The sequence below is a fragment of the Mobula birostris genome, chromosome 2, assembly GCF_030028105.1.
Source record: "Mobula birostris isolate sMobBir1 chromosome 2, sMobBir1.hap1, whole genome shotgun sequence".
In the NCBI taxonomy this organism is placed as follows: domain Eukaryota; kingdom Metazoa; phylum Chordata; class Chondrichthyes; order Myliobatiformes; family Myliobatidae; genus Mobula; species Mobula birostris.
Window position 1 is genome coordinate 231,444,015 of NC_092371.1, and position 22,618 is coordinate 231,466,632.

The window sequence follows — 22,618 nt, forward strand, 5'->3', positions numbered from 1 at the left end:
TCTGCTATCAGATTCTTCTTCTCCACCCCTTGACCTTTTCCACCCACCTGGCTTCACCTATCACCTTCCAGCTAGCCACCTTCCCCTTCCCCCCCAACTTTTTATTCTGGTGTCTTCCCCCTTCTTTTTCAGTCCTGAAGAAGGGTGTTGGCCTGAAACGCTGATTTTTTATTCATTTCCATAGATGTTGCCTGACCTGCTGAGTCCCTCCAGCATTTTTTGTGTGCTGCCTTCTCTACACACTACTCTTGGGGTGCTGCCATTAACATGATGCATAATGACAAGACCCCTCTGCACATCTCGCATCCAAGGAGGCCAACATCTATCCTTGAACTGACACTGCAATAATCTCATTGTAACCAGAAAGGTAGTGTGCAGAAACTGTTCAACCTTCCCCATGGTCACCACAACCTCTGTAATCAAGCAGTGTACAGATGACACTTCTCTGTGTGGTTATTTATGTACATTCCTTTCAATAAATGAAACCATCTGTAGATTTTCCACATACAGATAACAAGGTAATCAGTGCTTGAAATAAAAGAGAAAATCCGTATAGTACAGCTTGTAAATTTGTTTTTAAACAATGCCGTTGTGTTAGCACAGGGTGCATAAGGATTCCACTACCAACAATGCTTACCTTCTCAATGATAACACAAGAATGTTTTTCTTGAAAACAAATTATGTTTTTGCCTGTGAAGGCAGCCTATTTCATTGTAGAGTGACTGGCTGATCCGATAATGATTGGGAGTCCACTTCACCAGGTGTCTACCCTCCATCCACCAGAAAAAGGTGGATCTCCCTGGAGCCACCAATTTCAAACTTGCCATTTCCATTCCGGCATGTCAATCCGTGGCCTCTACTGTCGTGATGAGGCCACACTCAGATTGGAGGAGCAACACCTTATATTCTGTCTGGGTAGCCTCCAACCTGATGGCATGTACATCAATTGCTTAAACTCCTGGTAAATGCACCCCCCTCCCCTTCATCATTCCTCATTCCCCATTACTGTCTGCCTTTCTCACCTTGTCTCCTCACCTGCCCATTTCCTCCTTCTGGTGCTCTTCCTCTTTCCATTCCCTTCCATGGTCTCTGTCCTCTCCTAACAGATTCCTGCTTCTTCAGCCCTTTATCTCTTTCACCAATCAACTTCCCAGCTCTTCACTTCACTCCCACCCCCTCTCCCGGTTTCACCTCTCACCTGCCACCTTGTACTACTTCCTCCCCTCCCCCCACCTTCCTACCCTGACTTCTCCATTTCATTTCCAGTCCTGAAGAAGGGTCTCAGCCTGAAATGTCAACAGTTTACTCTTTTCCATAGATGCTGCCTGGCCTGCATCCTCTAGCATTGTGTGTGTTGCTTTTGATCTCCAGCATTGGCAGAATTTCTCATGTTCGTGTATCAAATAATTGTTTTGGCTTCAGAGGAACAATGGAAACATTCTGTGAAAGCATTCATCTAGAACACACTGAATCCAATCTAATTGTTGTTTTGATTGTTTTAACTTGTGAATTGGGGTCAGGCAATACTAGATTCTGCACCTTGTAGTAATTGTTGACAGGTCAAAGAATCATGAAGTTATAAATTCTGACATGCCTGGACAGGTGGAATGAAGTAATGTGGCACAAAACAGTTAGAGGAAGAAGAACTACCAAGTATGTGATACCCATTAGCTTGAAAGCAATATCATAAATCTTCTAAATGCTCTGATCAGATTTCAAAAGCATTGTTACAATTTCAGAAATGCATTCCTATTTTACAATTGTAAAGAACGAATTAGGTCTTAGAAATATGATGCTGTTGCTGAATGGTGAACAAGTCTCATTTCCATGACCTAAGAAGCAACTATTGAAGTGGAATGAAAGATCAGCCTTCCGATCATAAAAGGGGAAAACACGTGATAAAAGTATCTTAGGCAGAGGGTCAAATTCTTTTAATGTGGCTCTACAGAGGGGACTCCACCTTTTCCCAGATACCGTTTCATGACATTTTTAAACTAGTTAGTTGCAGCATGTGAGCCTAGTCTTCCAGATAGTAGAAGGCCTTCAAGTTTGACAGCATCCTAACTTGAATATCAGAATACAACCAGGTTTAATATCACCAGCATATGTTGCGAAATTTGCTGTCTTTGTGGCAGCAGAACAATGTAATACTTAATAATAGAAAAAAAACTTTACGTGTGTGTCCTGACGAAGGGTCTCGGCCTGAAACGTCGACTGTACCTCTTCCTAGAGATGCTGCCTGACTTGCTGCGTTCACCAGCAACTTTGATGTGTGTTGCTTGAATTTCCAGCATCTGCAGAATTCCTCTTGTTTGCATTTAAGTGTGTGTGTGTATGTATATGTGTGTGTATATGTTTGTGTGTGTGTGTGTGTGTGTGTGTGTGTGTGTATATATATATATATACACTGTATATATTAGTTACAAAAATAGAAATTAAAAGTTAGTGAAGTAGTGTTCATGGGTTCAATGTCCATTCAGAAATCAGATGTCAGCGGGCAAGAAGCTGTTCCTGAATCATTGATCATTGAGTATGTGCCTTCAGGCTTCTGTACCTCCTTCCTGATGGTAGCAATGAGAACAAGGCATGAGTTGGGTGATGGGGGTCCTTAATGATGGATGCCACCTTTTTAAGACATTGCTCCTTGAAAATATCCTGGATGCTACAGAAACTAATGCCCTTGATGAAGCTGACTAAGTTTCCAACTCTCGGCAGCTTTTATTGATCCTGTGCAGTTACACCCCCCCCATACCAGATGGTGATGTAGCCAGTTAGAATGCTAGCCACAGTACATCTGTATAAATTTTCAAGTGTCTTTGGTGACATACCAAATCTCCTTAAACTCCTAATGAAACAGATCTGTGGTTATATCTTCTTTGTAGCTGCATTGATATGTTGTGTCCAGGATAGACCCTCAGAGATATGAAAAGGAAAGCTTCAGGTACTGAACTGAATTCCATTTTCTTTGCTATGAAGAACTGTTCAAGATTAGCTTCATTTTTCCATTACATCCAAACATACAGTGAAATATGTAGTTTGCATCAAATGAAATCAGCGAGGATTGTGCTTGGCAGCCCACTAGTGTTGCTACGCTTCTGGTACCAAAATAGCATGTTCACAACTAACTAACCTTAACTTGTATGTTCTTTGCAATGTGGGCGGAGACCTGAGCCTCCAAAGGAATCCCACACAGTCACGGGGAGAATATACAAAAACTCTTTACAGGCAGTGGTGGGAATTGAAAACTGACCTTACAGCTGGCCTGTAGAGTGTTGTGCTTACTGCTGTGCTCCAGTGCATACTTTGAACCCTGTTTCCTGTCTGTTATATCAGAGACCCAGGAGGTGATATTCTCGATGGGCAGAATGGCCGAATTCTGCAGGTGTTGCACCACTATTTGTCTAGGCTTCGATTTGTTCTTTGCAGTTGTATAATGGAAATACTTTTCTGAAATTGTAATAATTCCTTTGAAATCTGATCAGAGCATTTATAAGATTTATGATATTGCTTTCAGGCTTCTAATTGGTTATCAAATATTTGGTAGTTCTTCCTCTCCAGACAGTCCTGTGCCGCATTGCACCAGGGATAAAAATTAATTCTTTTTCCAGAGAGAAATTCTCTGCTAAAACAATCACACCACTTGAATACGCAAGTGCATGGTTGATTATTATTGAACTTACAAGGAGTGTGTCAGTTCTGAGTATTCATGAAGATTGGTATCGGTTGAATTGCAGCAGTACCTCAGGCATCCGTACTTAATAACTAGCAAAAAATGATGAATGTATCATAGTACATTACACAGCTTTAAGAGTCCAGTTGTTCATATTACACTTAAGTCTACTTGTTATGATGTATTATTCAGCTGCAAAGGTACATGGGATTAGGTTTTTTAAGAAAGAAGGAAAAATTGGTTGCCAGTTAGTATGAATTATTTTGTAAAGAGTACAGGACTCCTATTTTTTAAAATTTGCTAACTCTTATAGCGAATACCCCAAAATACTGAAAATGGTTAACTCCTTAGCCATTCCTGTTATAATTTTATCATAAAAATATTTTACTGAAAACAAGGTTTTTGTGTAAACATGAGGTAGCGTGAAGAACTGATCTGACTGATTTGTCAAATGAAAACAGTTATTTATCACAATGGCTAATTAACATTTTACCTTTCTGATATAAATGCATGCAGAGCAGTGAATGCATTGTATTAACTAAATCAGGGAAATTGGTGCAAATTGCTGTCTGACAAAGGAGGAATACTTGGAGGCAGGACCATATATCTTATTGGACTGCAGTGCTCCGGCAAGTCCTTTTGTTGGCTTGTTGAAACTAGCACATAGACTACCACCACTATTTGGATTTTGCATTCTTCCACTCAGCTTCTGTTTTATTGTGTTTCACATCCCTCTGGCATTGTTTTTTAAGCATTTGCCTTCTGCAAAAAATAAAATTCCTTCAGTAGTCCAAAAACAATATTCTGTAGATGATAGAAGTTAGAAAAATTGATTGTGAACCTCAGGAAGTGGAAGTTGGAAGAACATCATAACATTGTTCTGCAGTACCCTGGCAAGACCTTGTTGCTGAAACTAGCTACCACCGCAAGCACACAGTCTTCCATCTAGTTTTAGGACTGTGAAAGTCTGTAGAAGAGCACAGGTCTGTGACTGAGTTTCTTGGTCTGGAATAATGGTCTCCAGTTCTTGAGAACATAATGTGGAAGTTGGCTTTCTGCCCAGAAAGAGGCAGTGGCAGACTTACAAGACTGCATGTGGAGCGAGAAGAGGGTCTTTTTCTTAGTGGAAGAAGAAATTCGGCTAGCCACTGCCCCCAAGCCCCATTTATAAATCTTTTCAAGTCAAGATTTCATTAAATCCCAAGGGTGACAAATGGAAAATCTTCAAAGAAAGGTTAATTTGCAGGTCAAGTGGATGTTAATGTTCTTTTTGTGAGGACTAGATTCTAAAATCAACGCAGAGGCTTAATAATGCAGTGGTCAGGACACACAGAGTATTCTGAGCAGTTTTGGGCTCCATATCTAGGAAAAGATGATCCAGAGGAGATTCGTGAGAATGGTTCCAGGAGTGAAAGGGTTAACATATAAGGAGAGCTTGATGGCTGTGGGCTGTACTTGCTGGAGTTTAGAAGAATGAGGGGAGATCACATTGAAACTTATTGAATATGAGAAGGCCTTAAATAAAGTGGATGCCGAGAGGATGTTTCCTGTAGTTGGGGGAGTCTTGGACCAGAGGACATAGCCTCAGAATTCTGGGATGTCCATTTAGAACAGAGATGAGGAGAAATTCGTTTGGCTAGAGGACAGTGAATCTGTGGAATTCACTGCCACAGATGGCTGTGGAGGATAAGTGATTGGGATAGTGAGGGTCGATAGGTTTGTAATTAGTCAGGGTGTCAAAGGTTATGGGGAGAAGGCAAAAGAATGGAGTTGACAGGCCATGATAGGTTGGCAGAGCAGATTCAGTGGGCAGAATGGACTAATTCTGCTCCTATATCTTATGGTCCTATGGATCATACAGACTGTGCAATGTTTTTAGGTTATTGGCCACAGTTTCTGTGGTTCAGCTGCAGTGTTCCTGTGTACAGCAGTATCGGTATTTTAAGGATAGTTGTTTGCATTATTCTTCTTAGCAATGGAAATCCCTCTGCACAGCTTGTTGTTCGTCATGACCCAGGAGAAAAATAAATGAGTCATTGCAGCTTCTTAGGGGTCTAAAGCTATCTCATTCCCCTAAGACTTCACACTAAAGAAAAGATTATCATCCTATGAGTTTAGAAAACATATATTTTATGCTAAACTCACAGGTTGACATCATATAAGCTGCTTAGCCAAGGAACTTGTAACTCTGTGAAGGAGTACTGTTAAACAATGAAAATAAGAAATCAATCCCATCCTGCTTCCACTTCAGTTTTCTTCTTGACAGTTTTCTTCACATAGTGCTTTCCAAAGCTCTTTCCCTGGTTCACTTAATTCCTGCACAAGTGGAATCAGTGCTGAATATTACAAAACTCAATCCATGTTTGAGATGTCTCTGGTAGATAAGTCATGTTATTTGTATGGATAATTGTAAGTTTATTAGAAAATTTGATGAGGAGAGAACTACCTGCAGGGAGAAATCACCAAGCCAATATTCGAAATGAGCTCCAAATTGCAGGTTAGAAAATGGGTAGCTTCAATACCTGAAATACTGTGGACTCAAAGAAGTAAAGAGTGAAGCTGCTCAGAAGGGGACTTTTCATCATGAACTGCCGGTTAGTTCCACCCTTTTGACCTTTCATCTTTAATCTTGCATCATCTCCTTATTAACTTTTTTTTACATCTCACTTTTCACTGGATTTATTCAACCTTCGCGCAGGTCCTGCATTCCAGATAATTTCAATTTGTGATGTGACATAAATTCCACTCATCCTGCCTCTAGATTCTGTTTCCAATTTATTTAAGAAACAGCAGCAGAACTAGGCCATACCTACATGAAATGTTGTTGCAAGAAAGCAGCATCCATCATCAGGGCCCCCTACCACACAGGACATGCTCTCTTCGTGCTGTTGCCATGGGGAAAAATGTACAGGAGCCTCAGGACTCAACGCTGCTATGTTTGGGAACAGTTATTACCCCTCAACTATCAGGCTTTTGAACCAAAGAGGATAACTCCACTCAACTTCACTTCATCATGGAAATGTTCTCGCAATCTATGGACTCACTTTTATGGACTCTTCATCTCAATATCTTATGTTCTCGATATTTATTGTTTATTTATTATTTCTTTTTTTTGTATTTGCACAGTTTGTGTCCTTTGCACATTGGTTGAATGCCCAATTTAGTGTGGTCTTTCATTGATTGTATTATGGTTATTATACTATTATGGATTTATAGAGTATGACCCCAAGAAGATGAATCTCAGAGTTGTATCTGGTGACATATATGTACCTTGGTAATGCATTTACTTTGAACGTTGAAGCTCCATCATTCATTAAAATCATGGCTGGCCTGCTGATGATTTCGGATTCAGTTTCCTTCCCATTCCCCGCAACCCCAAACTCCAATGTATACGAAAAATCTGACTTTTGCAGCCTTCAATATATTCTACGACTCAGGCCCCAAAGATATCGAGGATAAAGAATTCCAAAAGTTCACCGAGTAATTCCCCCATCGGTATTAAATAGGTGACTTCTTATTCATGAAACTGCCCATATGTTATGGAGTTCTTTAAGAGAAACACCATTATGACATCCAACCTTTCAAGCTCATCAGAATTTTCCATACTTTGAGAAGATAACAGTTCAAAGTCAAATTTATTAACAGAATACATACATGTCACCACATACATCCCTGAGATTCTTTTTCTGTGGGCATACTTAGCAAATCTATAGAACAGAAAAGGTAAACAGGATCAATTGACAACAAACTCTGCAAATGCAAATATAAATAAATAACGAGCATGAAATAACAAGATAAATAGCCTTAAAGTGAGATAATCGGTTGTGGGAACACAGAAGTAGGTTGAGTGTAGTTATGCCCTTTTGTTTTGATGGTTGAGGAGTACTAACTGATGGCAGCAACAGGAAAAGAGCATGGCCTGGATGGTGAGGATCTTTGATGATGGATGCTGCTTTCCAATGGCAACATTTCATGTAGATGTGCTCAATGGTTGGAAAGGTTTTACCCGTGGTGTACTGGGCTGAAGCCACTATCTTTAGTAGGTTTTTCCACTCAAAGGCTTTGGTGTTCCCATTCCTGGCTATGATACAGCTAATCAATACGCTTTCCACCACACATCTATAGATGTTTGTCAAGATTTTTTGATGACATGCCTGATCTCCACAGACTCCTGAGGAGGTAGAGGTGCTGTTGTGCTTTCTTTGCAAATATATTTATATGATGGGTCCAGAACAGGTCCTTTGAGATAGTGACATCAGGAATTTAAAGTTACTGACCCTCTCCACCTCTGATCCTCTGATGATTACTGGCTCATGGACCTCTGGTTTCCCTTTCCTGAAGTCCCCAATCAGTTCCTTGGTCTTACTGACATTGAGTGAGAGGTCGGTGTTATTACACCACTCAGCCAAATTTTCAATCTCCCTCCTATATGCTGATTCATCACCACCTTTGATATGACCCACAACAGTAGTGTCATGAGCAAACTTGTATATATGATGTTGAAGTTCTACTTGGCCACACAGTCATAGCTGTGAAGCGAGTAGAGCATGGGGCTAAGCATACATCCCAGTGCGGATGGAGATTGTGGAGGAGAGGTTCTTGCCAATCTGAACTGACTGCAGCCTACAAGTGAGGAAATGCACGATCCAGTTGCACAAGGGAGTATTGAGGCCCAGGTCTTGGAGCTTACTGATCAGTTTTGAGGGGGCGATGGTATTAAATGCTGAACTTGAATGGATAAAGAGCATCCTGATGTATACATCTTTGCTGTCCAGATGTTCCAGGGTTGAGTGAAGAGCCATTGAGATGGTATCTGCTGTAGACCCGTTGCTTCAGTAGGTAAATTGGAAAGAATCACTAGTTAACTTTCAAATTCCAATGAGTTTGAATCCCATCTTTGTTCAGAGGACAATCCCTTAAACCCAGGAATTAACTGGATGAACCTTTCCTGAACTACCTCTGATGCAAGTGGCATTAAAGCCACTATGTGGCATTAATTAATACCTGAATTAAAGAGATCACAGCACTCCTGTCGAGGTCTTTACAATAGCAAGAAAGTCAATGCTCTATTTGCCTTCCTAATTACTTATAGTGATTGTGTTTCACGTGCAAAGACAGCAGGAAGCCTCAACATTGTGACAGTCTATATTCTGTAAATATTTGTACCCTGGCTATCAAGTGTGTTGCCAACTTTCATCAAAGTAATTTATTAATTTTGGACACCTCTATTAAATCTTCCCCTGAACCACAGGTATCATTTTGCTAATCTGCCCACTTAATTCCAGTCCATAAGTGTGTTCACACAACCTGTGGACTCATGTTTAAGGGTTCCGCCATTCATAATTCTCAGTAGTAATGTGTTTATTTATTTATTTGTTTTTCCATGGTCTTTTGCACATTTGTTGATGTCTTGTCAATCTTTGTTTTTCAATGATTCTATTGCATTTGTTTGTTCTACTGTGAGCACCTGTAAGAAATGAATCTCAGGATAGGTGTCATGTACGTAATTTGATAATAAATTTACTTTAAAGTTTGAATCTGCATTCCTGATGTGAATCAGATAAATTTCCTTTGCACTCTCTTTATGCTGTTGACATCCTTTCTCAAAGCATGGTGGACTATCTTCCTTGCTTTGTGCTCTCTTTTGTTGTTAAATTCAAGGACCCTGTGTGCTTTTTACTTAACCAACCTTTGCATTTTGTCCTGGTACTTTCAAAGTTCTCACTGTTCCTGCACCTCTTTTAAATGCTTGCATTTCCTGTGCAAATACAATGGATCAGAACAAGGTGTCTCTGTTCTCAGGTGATCGTGCTAGTACAATCATTTCCAGATTTAAGAAATGACTTGGAACATCTCCAACATGTGTTTTTGCAAAAGGGTGATGATGTAGTGTTCTGAGAAACTCAAGAGCAGCATGCCCTTGATTTGTTTTATTCTTAGTTCCATCCGTGTAGCAATGAAGTCCTCCCGTTTCTCTACTGGGATTTGTGGTTCTTTAGTGTAACTAAAGCGATATTTCTCATATTTAAAGTTCAACTTATTATCTTATCTTTCAAAGTAATGTGTGTTCAAATACTGTCAGAATCAGTATATTGCCATAAAAATCAATAAAAAAGCGCAGAACTTGCGATACATCATCTTGTCTTGGTGATATTGGTATGAGGGTTTTGAAAGCACTCCATACAAGGATTAGTGAGGTTTGGAGGTGCAAATCATTAGTCCAGAAACATCCTATTTTTGTCATTTTCTGCTGTTACTTCTCCTCCTACGAGCCTTGCTGCAGCAGGCTTGCCTTCATGGCGGCAAGTTTTGGAGGAAGCACTAGATGATGGTGCAGGCACTGTACTCAAGATGAGCTGTCCCTGAGTGGTTCGTACAGTGGAGTGGTATCCCAAGATCAGCAACAATCATGAGCCGCCTTGTGGACCTGAGACTACAGCTGTGATGGAGTTTTCAAACAGAATTAGGAGCTTAGATTGCATTGAACCAAAAAGTATGAGAACTAGGATTAACAGCAGACCATACATCCTCTTTGAGCGTGCTTCACTGTTCGATCGGAGGGCTACTCTGAACATAAGAACGTAAGAAATAGGAGCAGGAGTAGGCCATCTGGCCCGTCGAGCCTGCTCCGCCATTCAATAAGATCATGGCTGATCTGGCCATGGACTCATCTCCACCTACCTGCCTCTTCCCCATAACCCTTAATTCCCCTACTATGCAAAAATCTATCCAACCTTTTCTTTAAATATACCTGGAATTCTGGTAATTTTCCTGACACATTAACTTTATTCCTCTCTCCACCCTCAGAAGTTAAGTGTATTATTTTCTGCACTGGGATGCTACTGAGTGTTCCCATCAAATTCTGCTTCTTTATAAATTTCTTGAAACAAAACTTAAAATATTCTGGAAACATTCATCAAGTCAAACAGCATCTGCGGAAGGAGAAGACTTCCAGGTTAACGATTCTTTGTCAGAACTAGTGATAGGAGAACATGTTAGTGAAAAGTTGTATGAAGAAAGGGGAATGGATAGATAGACAAAGAAAAGAAAAGGGTGAGTTTAAGCTGTGGATGAAGTTTGATCTAAGCTCTGATAAATCGCTTGTCAGAAATCACTCAATCTGCTGGTTGATTCTGCGTGAACAATTACTAAAATTTCAAAAGTTTACAAGATTTGTTCATTGATTATGAGTCATACTGCAAGGTTGACCAAATTACTATCAACTTATGCAACATCAGCTTGCTAAAGGAAAGGGCTGATGTCTAACCCAACATGTAATCCCATAACGGAGCACTTTGGGCCATGTAATCATAACTGGATATGTTAATATTTAATGATCATGTAAATATTGTTTCTCAATGGTTTTCATTCGTAGCTTTAGGTTTCTTACTGGCACAGGTGTAGTAATGCCTCCTTGTTCTTCCCTGCAGATATTCAGAACTAAAGCAGTGGATCTAGGTGAGAAACTTCTACCTGCTTTTAACACACCTACTGGAATTCCTTGGGCTCTATTGAATATTAAAAGGTAATGTAGTTCAGCTATAAAACGTTTTGTTCCATTTTTAAGAAGTTGCTGCCCATAATTGCTAAGCTTATTGTTCAGACATGTTAGTATAAAATACATGTAAAGACAATCAAAGTCATGACTGTTTTTGGTATCTCTTGAGTTTCCTTTGGACCATTCAAAAATTGTTACCAAACACAGACATGAAATTTGTATTTGTCTTCTCTGAATTTATCTTCTCCCGAAACCAGAATATCAATGTGTGTGTTACCACAAATGCTAGGTGACCTGTGGAGCATTGTACAAATATTATACAAGCCGAGATGGCTGTATCAGATAGTTTGGTGACCATGGATGGTGCTGAGCTGGAACGTGACTTTGACATCATTAGGTGGGCTGCACTGAAAACACTTTTTGTACTCACCTATGCTCGCAGCATTAATATGGTAAATTATTATGAGTGCAAGGTGCAGTCCCACCCCTCTATCTGCATACCTTTGGTGGCAAGCATCACAACTGATTCTGATCCTACCCCACTTTTCATTTTCAGCAGCTTTGCCAGAGCTGGAGATCTACGTCCGGTGACTTAGACTTAGCCTTTCCCAATTTCCTGACACTTTCCTGTTCTTTTTAATTTACTTACATGTTGCCAGATGTATTTGCTGACTTTCAATTGGGGCAGATCAGGATAAAAGATCAGCGAATTATTTGATAAAAGATGTCCCTCTTCTCTCATCTTATCATGGATTTTCTCCATGCTGTATCAACCCCCCACCCCCACCCCGATCTTCCAAGAATGTTGACTGGGTACATCTATTTGATTCTTTGTCAAAGGCCTGTTGGTAGAAAGAGCCTCAGAAGCTACCTTTTTATGTTACTAATCCTTTTGCTGTCAGTATGTATAACATTATTAAATGGAAAAAGTCACATTGAAGAAGCGTTATGTACTTTGACTGTTAACCTGCAGGTGGAATTGTTGCAAATCTAATGAACAGTTCTGTTCATGTGCGAGTTCACTTAAACTCTAATCTAGAGCCACACTGTGGAAGTAAAGTAAATACCATTTATGTTCCCAACAAGTAATAATATTCCAGTCTGGGCACCTCTGGATCCCGCACTAAATTTTTGACACCTTTGTAACTGAATGGAAGGTAAAAGTCAGGTGTGATTCATAAGGTTCCTCTTAGATACATCAGCTGGTTAAGTGGTGTTGCAGCAGCAACAGTGCTCTCAACATCACTAAGAGCTGATTGTGGACTTTAGAAAGGGTAAGATGAGGGAACAGACACCAGTCCTCATAGTGGCACCAGAAATAGAAAGAGTGAGCAATTTCAAGATTCAGGTTGTCTACATTTCTGAAAATCCATTCTTGGATCAACATATCAATGCAGATACAAAGGAAGCATGACAGCAGCAATATCTCATTAGGAGTTTGAGGAGATTTGGTATGTCATCAAAGGCAAACACAAATTTCAATGGATGTATCATGGCAATCATTCTCATTGGCTACATCACTGTCTGGTATGGGGGTGGGGCTCTACTGCACAGGATCAAAATAAACTGCTGAGACTTATAAACTTAGTCATTTCCATCGGGGCACTAACCTCCATAGTATCCAGGATATCTTCAAGGAGTGATGCTTCAAAAAGGCAGCATCCATCATTAAGTACCCCCAGTCACCCAAAACTTGCCCTGTTCTCATTGCTACCATCAGGAAGAAGGTACACAAGCCTCAACGATTTAGGAATAGCTTCTTCCCCTCTGCTGTGTGTTTTCTGAGATTTCTGATTGGACATTAAACCCATGAACACTACTTCACTACTGTTTTAAAGTTCTTTTTATTTTTTCTCTGCTTATTTAATTTAACTATTCAATATATATATTAGCTGTGATTCACTTTATTCTCTATTATTATGTAATGCATTGCAAAGTTGCCGCAAAAACAAATTTCATAGTCATACTTTATTGATCCCGGGGGAAATTGGTTTTCGTTACATTTGTACCATAAGTAATTAAATAGTAATAAAACCATAAATGATTAAATAGTAATATGTAAATTATGCCAGGAAATAAGTCCAGGACCAGCTTATTGGCTCAGGGTGTCTGACCCTCCAAGGGAGGAGTTGTAAAGTTTGATGGCCACAGGCAGGAATGACTTTCTATGACACTCTGAGTTGCATCTCGGTGGAATGAGTCTCTGGCTGAATGTATGCTGATGATGTTAAACCCGATTCTGATTCCGATTTGGCCTCATAAAGGAATTACAGAACATTAGTACCACAGGTAGTGCAACTGATCTAACCACCACATTTTAACACCCCCCCCCCCACCCCGTACTGTATCCATGGAATTTGCATGTTCTCCCTATGACTGTGCGTATTTCCATTGGTTCCTCCCACTTTCTAAAGATGTGCTGCAGGTTACTGAAAGCAAAATAAAATGTAGATGTCAGAAATCTGAAGTGTTAATGGATATGTTTGAGAGAACAGGTTAATGAAAAGTAAGTAATGGATGAAAGAAAAGTGATTGAGTGGATTGCTTTGAGAGCTATCATAAATTCAATGGGCCAAATGGCATCATCCTAAAATACAAATGTAATGCCACATTTGAGTACTAGGTCTGCACTCTACAGTTCTTCAAGCACATAAAGGTATATGAGCATGACGTTAATAGTGATGAGGCATTCTACATCCAGTCCACTTCCATGCAATGATATTCAGACCTCTTCTACCATCTGGATAAAAATCGTTTCCTCTTAATCCTTCCACTTTAAATGTGAGCTTTAAGGTTATGCTTCCTGAATATTGGCACTTAGTCTAGAGGAAAATACATCTGTCCTTTTACTTTTATCATAATTATACATACATCAATGAATTCTCTACTGAACTTTCTCAGATCAAAGTAATTCAGTTCGAACTTATACAACATTTCTTTGTAGCTACAGTGTTGCCAATGTCTTTGTGAATCTCCTTTGCCTTCTCCTGTGCAGTTACATCTTTATTCTGGTGTTCTAACTTGAGCTGTACTCAGTACACAAGCTGTGTTCTCACTAATTTCATATACAGTCCCAGCATAACCTCCCTGCTCTTAGATTCTATGCCTGCATTAATAATAGATAACATTGCTTATGCCTTTTTAATCACCAAACTGATCTGTTATACTGGCCTCAGGTGTAGTGTTTATAAGTAAGGTTGCCATTTTATAAGACCATAAGATATATGAGCAGAATTAGGCCATTCAGCCCATCGAGTCCGACATTCCATCATGGCTGATCCTGGATCCCACTCAACCCCATACACCTGCTTTCTCTCCATATCCTTTGATGCCCTGACTGATCAGGAAACTATCAACTTCCACCTTAAGTATGCCCATGGTCCTGCCCTCCACCGCAGTCTGTGGCAGAGTTATTCCACAGATTCAACACTCTCAGGCTAAAAACAAATCTGACTTACTTCCATTCTGTAAGATCATCCCCCAGTTTTAAGCCAGTGACCTCTCGTTCTGAATATCCTCAACTTAGGAAACATCCTCTCCACATCCACCCTATCTAGTCTTTCAACATCCGGTAGGATTCAATAAGATCCTCCCGCATTCTTCTAAATTCCAGTGAGTACAGGCCCAAAGCTGCCAAATGCTCCTCATGTGTTAAGCCCTTCAGTCCTGGAATCATCCTGGACTTTCTCCAATGACAACACATCCTTTCTGAAATATGGGGCCCAAAACTGTTGACAGTACTCCAAGTGTGGCCTGACTAGTGTCTTATAAAGGCTCAGAATTATCTCCTTGCCTTTATGTTCTATTCCCCTTAAAATAAATGCCAACGTTGCATTTAACTGATTTACCCACAGACTCAATCTGTAAGTTAGTCTTCTGGGAGTCTTGTATGAGAACTTTTAAGTCCCTCTGCACCTCTGATGTGTGAACCTTCGCCCCATTTAAATAAAAGTATGCACTATTGTCCCTTTTACCAAAACACATTATCATAAGTTTCCCAACACTGTATTCCATCTCGCAAACAACAGGAATTCTGCAGATGCTGGAAATTCAAGCAACTTTTATGTGTGTTGACTGTATTCCATCTACTACTTTTTTGCCCATTCTTCCAATTTGTCTTGGTCCTGCTGCAATTGCATTGCTTCCTCAGCACACCCTACCCCTCCACCTAGCTTCGTATCATCTGCAAACTTTGCCACAAAGCCAATCAATTCCATTGTCCAAATCATTCAGAAACAATGTGAAAAGTAACGGTCCAAATACTGAGCCCTGAGGAACAGCACTATTCACTGGCAGCCAACCAGAAAAGGCTTGTTTTATTCCCACTCGCTGCCTCCTGCCTGTCAGCCATTCCACTATCCATGCCAGTATCTTTCCTATAATGCCATAGGATCTTATCTTGTTAAGCAGCTTCATGTGTGGCACCTTATCAAATGCCTTCTGAAAATCCAAGTAAATGACAACCACTGCCTCTGCTTTGTCCACCTTGCTTGTTACTTTTTCGAAGAATTCTTGCAGATTTGTCAGGCAAGATTTCCCTTTACAAAAACTATGCAGACTTTGACCTATTTTATCAGTAGTCTCCAAGTCCTCCGAAAGCTCGGCCTTAATAATAGACTCCAACACTTTCCCAGCCACTGAGGTTAGTCTAACTGGCCAATAATTTCCTATCTTTTGCCTTCCTCCATTCTTAAAGAGTGGAATCACGTTTGCAATCTTCCAGTCCTCCGGGACCATGCCAGAATCAAGTGATTCTTGAAATATCATGCTCAATTCATCCGTTATCTCTTCAAGAACCTCTTTCAGTATTCTAGGGTGTAGTCCATCTGGTCCAGGTCACTTATTCACCTTATCACCTTTGTGTTGGCACTCACACATGCATCATACTTACCTTGCGTCAGCCTGTTCTCACCAAAGTCCTGTTGAGCCAAAGCCTTACCACTCTGACGCAGACCACTCCCATGATGACTGCTCCGCTGGTCTTTTATGGAGACTGAGCTTTTAAAGCTCTTCACTGGACCTGCATGGGAATGCTTCAACTGCACCTGCGCAGCACTCCAATCAATGATTTCCGCTGAATATACTTCCTACCTTTTAAAGCTTTTTGCCAGACCTGTACGGGATTGCTTCAACAGTGTCTGCGCAGCACTCCAATCATCAATTTATGGTAAGGGTATGGAGACAGTTTTTTTCCTCACATCTCCCCATTTTCTGTTCAAAGGCATTGGTAGTCACATACCAGGCTGTGATGCAGCCAGTTAATGTACTTTTCATGACACATCTATAGAAGTTTCTAAGGTTTTTGATGACGTGCCAAATCTCCACAGACTCCTGAGGAAGCAGAGACATTATCATGCTTTTTCTGCAATAACATTTACATGATGGGTCCAGGACAGATCCTCTGAGATAGTGACACCCAGGAATTTCCAGTTACTGCCCATCACCTCTGATCCATCGATGATTTTTGACTCAGAGACCCCTGGTTTTCCTCTTATAAAGTCTACAATCAGTTCCTTGGCCAATCCAAACTGACATGGGTCTGCAACTGAGAAAATTAAGGATCCAATTGCACAAGGGGGTATTTAGTTCCAGGTCTTAGTTTTGAGAGGATGATGGTATTGAATACTGAGCTGTAATCAATAAGGATCTTAATATATCAATATAAATATATTAATCTAGTAGCATCCCTCTCCCAACTTTCAAAATGAAGTTTGTATAATTCTAAAATATTGTTCTATGCCTTTAAATCTTTTCCAGGAACTCACTTTCATTCTTGTTTCAGAAACAATGACAGTGGTTTCTGTTTTTGTTGCACTATCTCAGACTACAAGGTCATTATTTGATGCTTTACACTCTCTCAATTTAGTGAAGCATAATCTTTTGCTACTTCTTACCTGTACCTCTATCTTCAAAGCTTCTTTCAGTTCACTGAGGCACTAAGTACATTTCCATAGGACAAAGAACATAGAAATCTACAGCACATTACAGGCCCTTTGGTCCACAACGTTTTGCCAACCATGTAACCTACTCTAGAAACTGTCTAGAATTTCCCTACCACATAGCCCTCTGTTTTTCTAAACTCCATGTACTTATCTAAGAGTCTCTTAAAAGACCCTATGGTATCTGCCTCTACCACCATCACTGGCAGTGCATTCCACACACCCACTACTCTCTGTGTGGAAAAACTTATCTCCGACTTCCCCCTTATACCTAAATCCAAGCACCTTAAAACTATGCCCCCTTGTGTTAGCCATTTCAGCTCTGGGAAAAAGCCTCTGGCTATCCACACAATCAATGCTTCTCATCATCTTTTACACCTCTATCAGGTCACCTCTCATTCTCCATCACTCTAAGGAGAAAAGGCCAAGTTCACTCAACCTATTCTCATAAGGCATGCTCCCCAATCCAGGCAACATGCTGGTAAATCTCCTCTGCACTCTCTCTATAGCATCCACATCCTTCCTGTAGTAAGATGACCAGAACTGAAGACAGTACAAGTGGGGTCTAACTAAGTCCTTATGTAGTTGTAACATTACCTCATGGCTCTTGAAATCAATCCCATGGTTGATGAAGGCTATCACACCATACGCCTTCTTAACAACACTGTCAACTTGCGCAGCAGCTTTGAGTGTCCTGTGGACACAGACTCCAAGTTCTCACTGATCCTCCATACTGCCAAGAGTCAGGTGACAGATGATTGTATGAGCAGCTGGTGCATGTCACAAGTCCTGGTTATGTGACCATTGATGCCTGGCAGACATCTGAAGAGCATTGATAATGGCTGGGGTCACTTATCTTGTAAAGACACTGCCCAAAAGAAGAAAATGGCAAACCAGTTATGTAGAAACATTTGCCAAGAACAATCATGGTTATGGAAGGCCATTGTTGTCCATGTCATACGACACGGCACATAACAAAAGAATGACACAGACTGAAGGTCAATGTATTCTTTGTGGAAGGGAGACAGAGCTACTTCTGGGCAGGAGTTTGCTGAAGAAATTCCTGCAAGTACAAGAATGTAGATTATGAATGCATGGATTTCAGGAGAGCCTACAGTGTAACACAATGAACATGCTCACTTTGGTGCTCTTGAGTGGGGAAGGAAAAGTAGATGAAGTCTTTTGAGCTTTTGTGAAGATTTTAGATGACATCACTAATTCAGTAGTGTGCAGCAAACTGTTAGATAGGACAGGGATTATCAGCAGCAGCCTGGAATGCTCCTGATTGTTAGGGCATATCCTGAAGTTATGGTGTATAGCAAATGCTAATTTTAATAGCAGCTGGTCTTTGGACCTGAATGCAGATTGTAAATTGAATTTAAACCACAGCTCTCAACAATGTTGCACTTTGGCTACGTCTACACTACACAGGATAATTTTGAAAACGCCGGTTTCAAGTAAAAACAATAGGCGTCCACACTAAGCGTTTTTCAAAATATTTCTGTCCACATTAGATGGACAGTTGGGCGAATCTCCTCCTACTGGGCATGCACAGGACACACAGAGAAAACAAGCGAAGAGGAAACAATATACTTGGTGCGTGTTTGTCCAGTTACAGAGTAGAAAAACTTAAAAGCAATTGCTCTTGGCTCTCGTGCAGGAGGACTTAAAACTTAAAAAAAAACAAATACTGGAATGTATGGAGGCAACCAACAGGGAGTTCACAGACAGTATGACCCGGCTGACGACAAACATTGAAAAACTGACTAACTCTATTGCATTAATAAAGCACCTTGTTAAATGTATAAAACATATCTGCATCAGTGTTATCTTGTATTTCCATACAATGTTACATTAGGCTGTTACACATCTATTGTCAGAGAAGTACTTGCATAAATAGGTAAAGCACCTTCATACAAGCAAGGACAGAAAACAGGGCAAAGTGAGTATACTTATTTATTCGGTAAGCTATGGGTCAAAGTATTTGGTGAGTACATTTCTAACTCTTCTGGTTTCAGTATTGTTGCCATCTGTTCTGAAATTGTTAGGTTCTGTGAAGTGCAGAATCAAGTATCGCTGTGATGATTGTACGCTCTAGTTTCGATTCTTTGGCAACAATAAAGTAGTAATAATAATAAGAAGAAGACTAATAAGAAGAAAACAATGAAATGCCGTGCTGTTCCAGCACGCCATGACAGCGGTTTTAAAAAGCTCTGGTTACCCCGTACACGCTGCAACCAGATATTAGGCATTTTCAGATTTATTCACTCTGGAGACCGTTTCTGAAAATCTCCGTCTTTGGGGGCTGAAAACGCCATTTCAGTGTGGACGGAAGGTCAAAACGAAGAGAAAAAGCTTTGTTTTCAAAATTATCCAGCGTAGTGTGGACGTAGCCTTTGAGGATGATTGCTAACAAAGAAATACTCCATTTGATCACAAGGGCCTGCATATGCATGAATGCAGCCCAGATTCAATGGGAATTAACATTCATTCTGGGTGTGGTGGGAGGTGTTTGAAAACTATATGTACAGTAATTCAAATGAAACATTGTAGATACATTGTAACTATAAAATTGTTATGCTGTTACCTTTGATCTTTAGCATATAAAAATGTCATGTAGCTTTGGTGTTTCTTTGGTGACTTTATTCAAGTCATGACACTAATACTAAGCATGTGACTGTAATCCTGATCTCCACGGACAGAGCAGCCATGAAGTGAGGGCAAAGAATCTGGTTCTGAGTGTTGGATCAGGAGAAAGAGTGTTACTAAAACCTGGTTGTTCATTTTTTTGACGTTGAAAATTGCAATGCAGGTGAATTTTGCATGTTGGCCTCTGTCAATATTTCACATGAGGGGAAGTTGGGGTATAGGAATGTCAGGGAAATGGAAGGATAGGGACATTGTGTGGGAAGGAGGGATTCGTTTCGTTGGCTATTTGATTGCTAATGTAATTGTTTCAGCACAACATTGGGTGACAATGGGCCTGTTCTTGTACTGTACATTTGTATGAAAAACCAAGAATGTGAATCCCATCACAAAATAAGGAGAAATATTTACTGTCCGCTATTGAGCCACCTACAGATGTGTGAAAACGTGGCGTACTCCAGGTGATTTTCGACAGCACAGCACTTGGTCATTGTGAAAAAGTTACTTGTCTTTCCTATTCTCCTCACATCTTGATTTGCAATCTATCTTTGTATTGTCAGCAAGTTTGGCTGCAGTACAATAGCTCCTTTCATCTATGTCGTTAATGTAGATTGTAAATAATTGAGGCCCCAGCATTAATCACTGTGGCACCCCATAAGTTCCAGCTTGCCAGCTTGAAATGACACGTTTATCCCAACTGTGCTCTCTGTAAGTTAGCCAATTCGCTATCCAATCTAATATATCAGATCCAGTATCATTAGCTTGCATCTTGTGCAGTAACCTTTTATGTGGCAACCTATCAAATGCCTTCTGGGATTCCACATACATTATGAAGAGAATCACTTTATTTTTATGTCAGCAAGCCCTTTTTTGCTTGATATTCTAGCCACTATTATCCCAAGATTAGGGTTAATACATTTTAACAGAGGATAGATAGACAGTGTATTTTAAAACTCATTGATCACACTAAACAGAAACATTGTTGTGCTGTGTATACAGTGTTCTGATTGCTTAGTGAATGAATATAGATTTACTAGCAATCAAATAATGGTCGCACTTAAGAAAATCTAATGAGTTCTTTCAGACTGCTTATGAAATAACCCTTCTTTTCAGTTTCAGACTCTGATGGCTATAAGAAAATTCAATTGAGCTACCTTTCTTCTTTTATTCCCCATCCTCTCAAAGAAAAAAAAACCTGTCACGCTTTCTGTAGAACTGCACTTTGAAAAGATTAAACTTGATAGTGTCCCTTGCAGTAACTGATCTCTGATCATCAAGGCTCTTAGAAGTAGTCAAACTTCAGCTACAGTGAGCTTTAAATTATTCAATTTATTCTGACCAGGATTTTGCTTCTTTAGTTGAAATATCTTGCACTGATATAAGAATAAGCATATGTAATTTTATCTTTGAAGGATTTTTAAAAATGCTGTGATACTCAAATTTCTTTTATAATTAAATTTTGATTTTATTGTTAAAGCTGGTTTATCTCATATGTAAACAGTTTAGAAACACACCAAAGCTTTTGTTCAATGATGTATGTGATTGTGTAATCCAGTATTGGTATATTTTGTAGCCTATTGATTTTGCACAGTTGAAAGGTTTGGATACTATGTATGTTGATATCCTTAATCATGCCTCCAGTCCTAATCTGCTACGAGAGACACAATTTAAAGGCTATGCCCTTATTAGTAATTTGACCTGCAAACGCGACTCATCATTGCCTTCAAATGTTTACCACAAACTGGCTGTTTTGAACAGATTCTTTTTTACAACGATCTAGACTAGATTTGAAGGGATCTGTACAAGTGTGTGTATGCTTTTTCATTTGGATGCAGATTGCTAATATTGAATTTGAATTTTATTCAAATATTACATCCATCCCAGAATGTGAGGGAGTAAAAATCTTTGTGTTATGACTCTGTCTCAATGTACAGACATGTGAATTTATAAGTCTAATGGCTTGTCGAAAGAAGCCATTCTATAGCCTGTCGGTCCTGGCTTTAATGCTGTGCTACCCGACAGAAGCAGCTGAAACAGTTTATGGTCGGGGTGACTGGTGTCCCCAATGATCTTCCAGGCCTTCTTTACATACCTGGTGCTGTAAATGTTCTCAGTAGAGGGAGGTTCACATCCACAGATGCGCAAGGCTGTCCATACCACACTCTGCAGTGCCCAGCAATCAAGCTTGGCACACTTCACATACCAGGGTGGAGAAACAGCCAGTCAGGATGCCTCTGTAGAAGGTGTTGATGATTTGGTGGTGGGGCAGGGGGTTCATGCCGAACTTGTAGTCAACTAATTCTTGTCTGAGGCATATAATGGATGGAAAGTCCAGTGGTAAGTTATGTATAATTGACAAAGTCCATTAGAATAGACTGAGTGGGTAATAGGAATCTTGGCAAAAGGAAATCCCTTAGCTGATTAAGCCACTGGAAGCCTTTTCCTTTAATCACGCATACATATTTAACCTCTGCATGTTTATACAATCTTTTTTCAAATCTTTTGTCTATAACTTCTAGTTTTCATATTCTCTGCAATTTTAATGAATCTATTGCCCTTGGTGCCTTTGAAATTCATCTGACTTTTGTGATAAATGTATACATTCTCTGATATTAGATTTTTTTAGATTGTCATTTAGAAATGCATGCATTAAGAAATGATACAATGTTCCTCCAGAGTGATATCACAAAAAAAAAGGACAAACCAAAGACTAACACTGACAAGACCACATAATTATAACATATAGTTACAGCGGTGCAAAGCAATACCATAATTTGATAAAGAGCAGACCATGAGCACAGTAAAAAAGAGTCTCAAGGTTCCGATCGACTCCCGATAGTCCCCGATAGCAGGCAGCAAAAGGGA

At 40.0% G+C, this 22,618-nt stretch overlaps 1 protein-coding gene across 1 annotated transcript in view; it reads left to right on the top strand.

The window, feature by feature from the left end:
• Window positions 1-22,618, top strand: part of man1a1 (mannosidase, alpha, class 1A, member 1) — a 497,115-nt gene that overhangs the window by 359,417 nt on the left and 115,080 nt on the right. Inside the window, exon 5 of the mRNA XM_072251590.1 lies at window positions 11,101-11,195. Coding sequence (XP_072107691.1) covers window positions 11,101-11,195 — 95 coding nt within the window. The remainder of the gene's footprint in view (window positions 1-11,100; window positions 11,196-22,618) is intronic.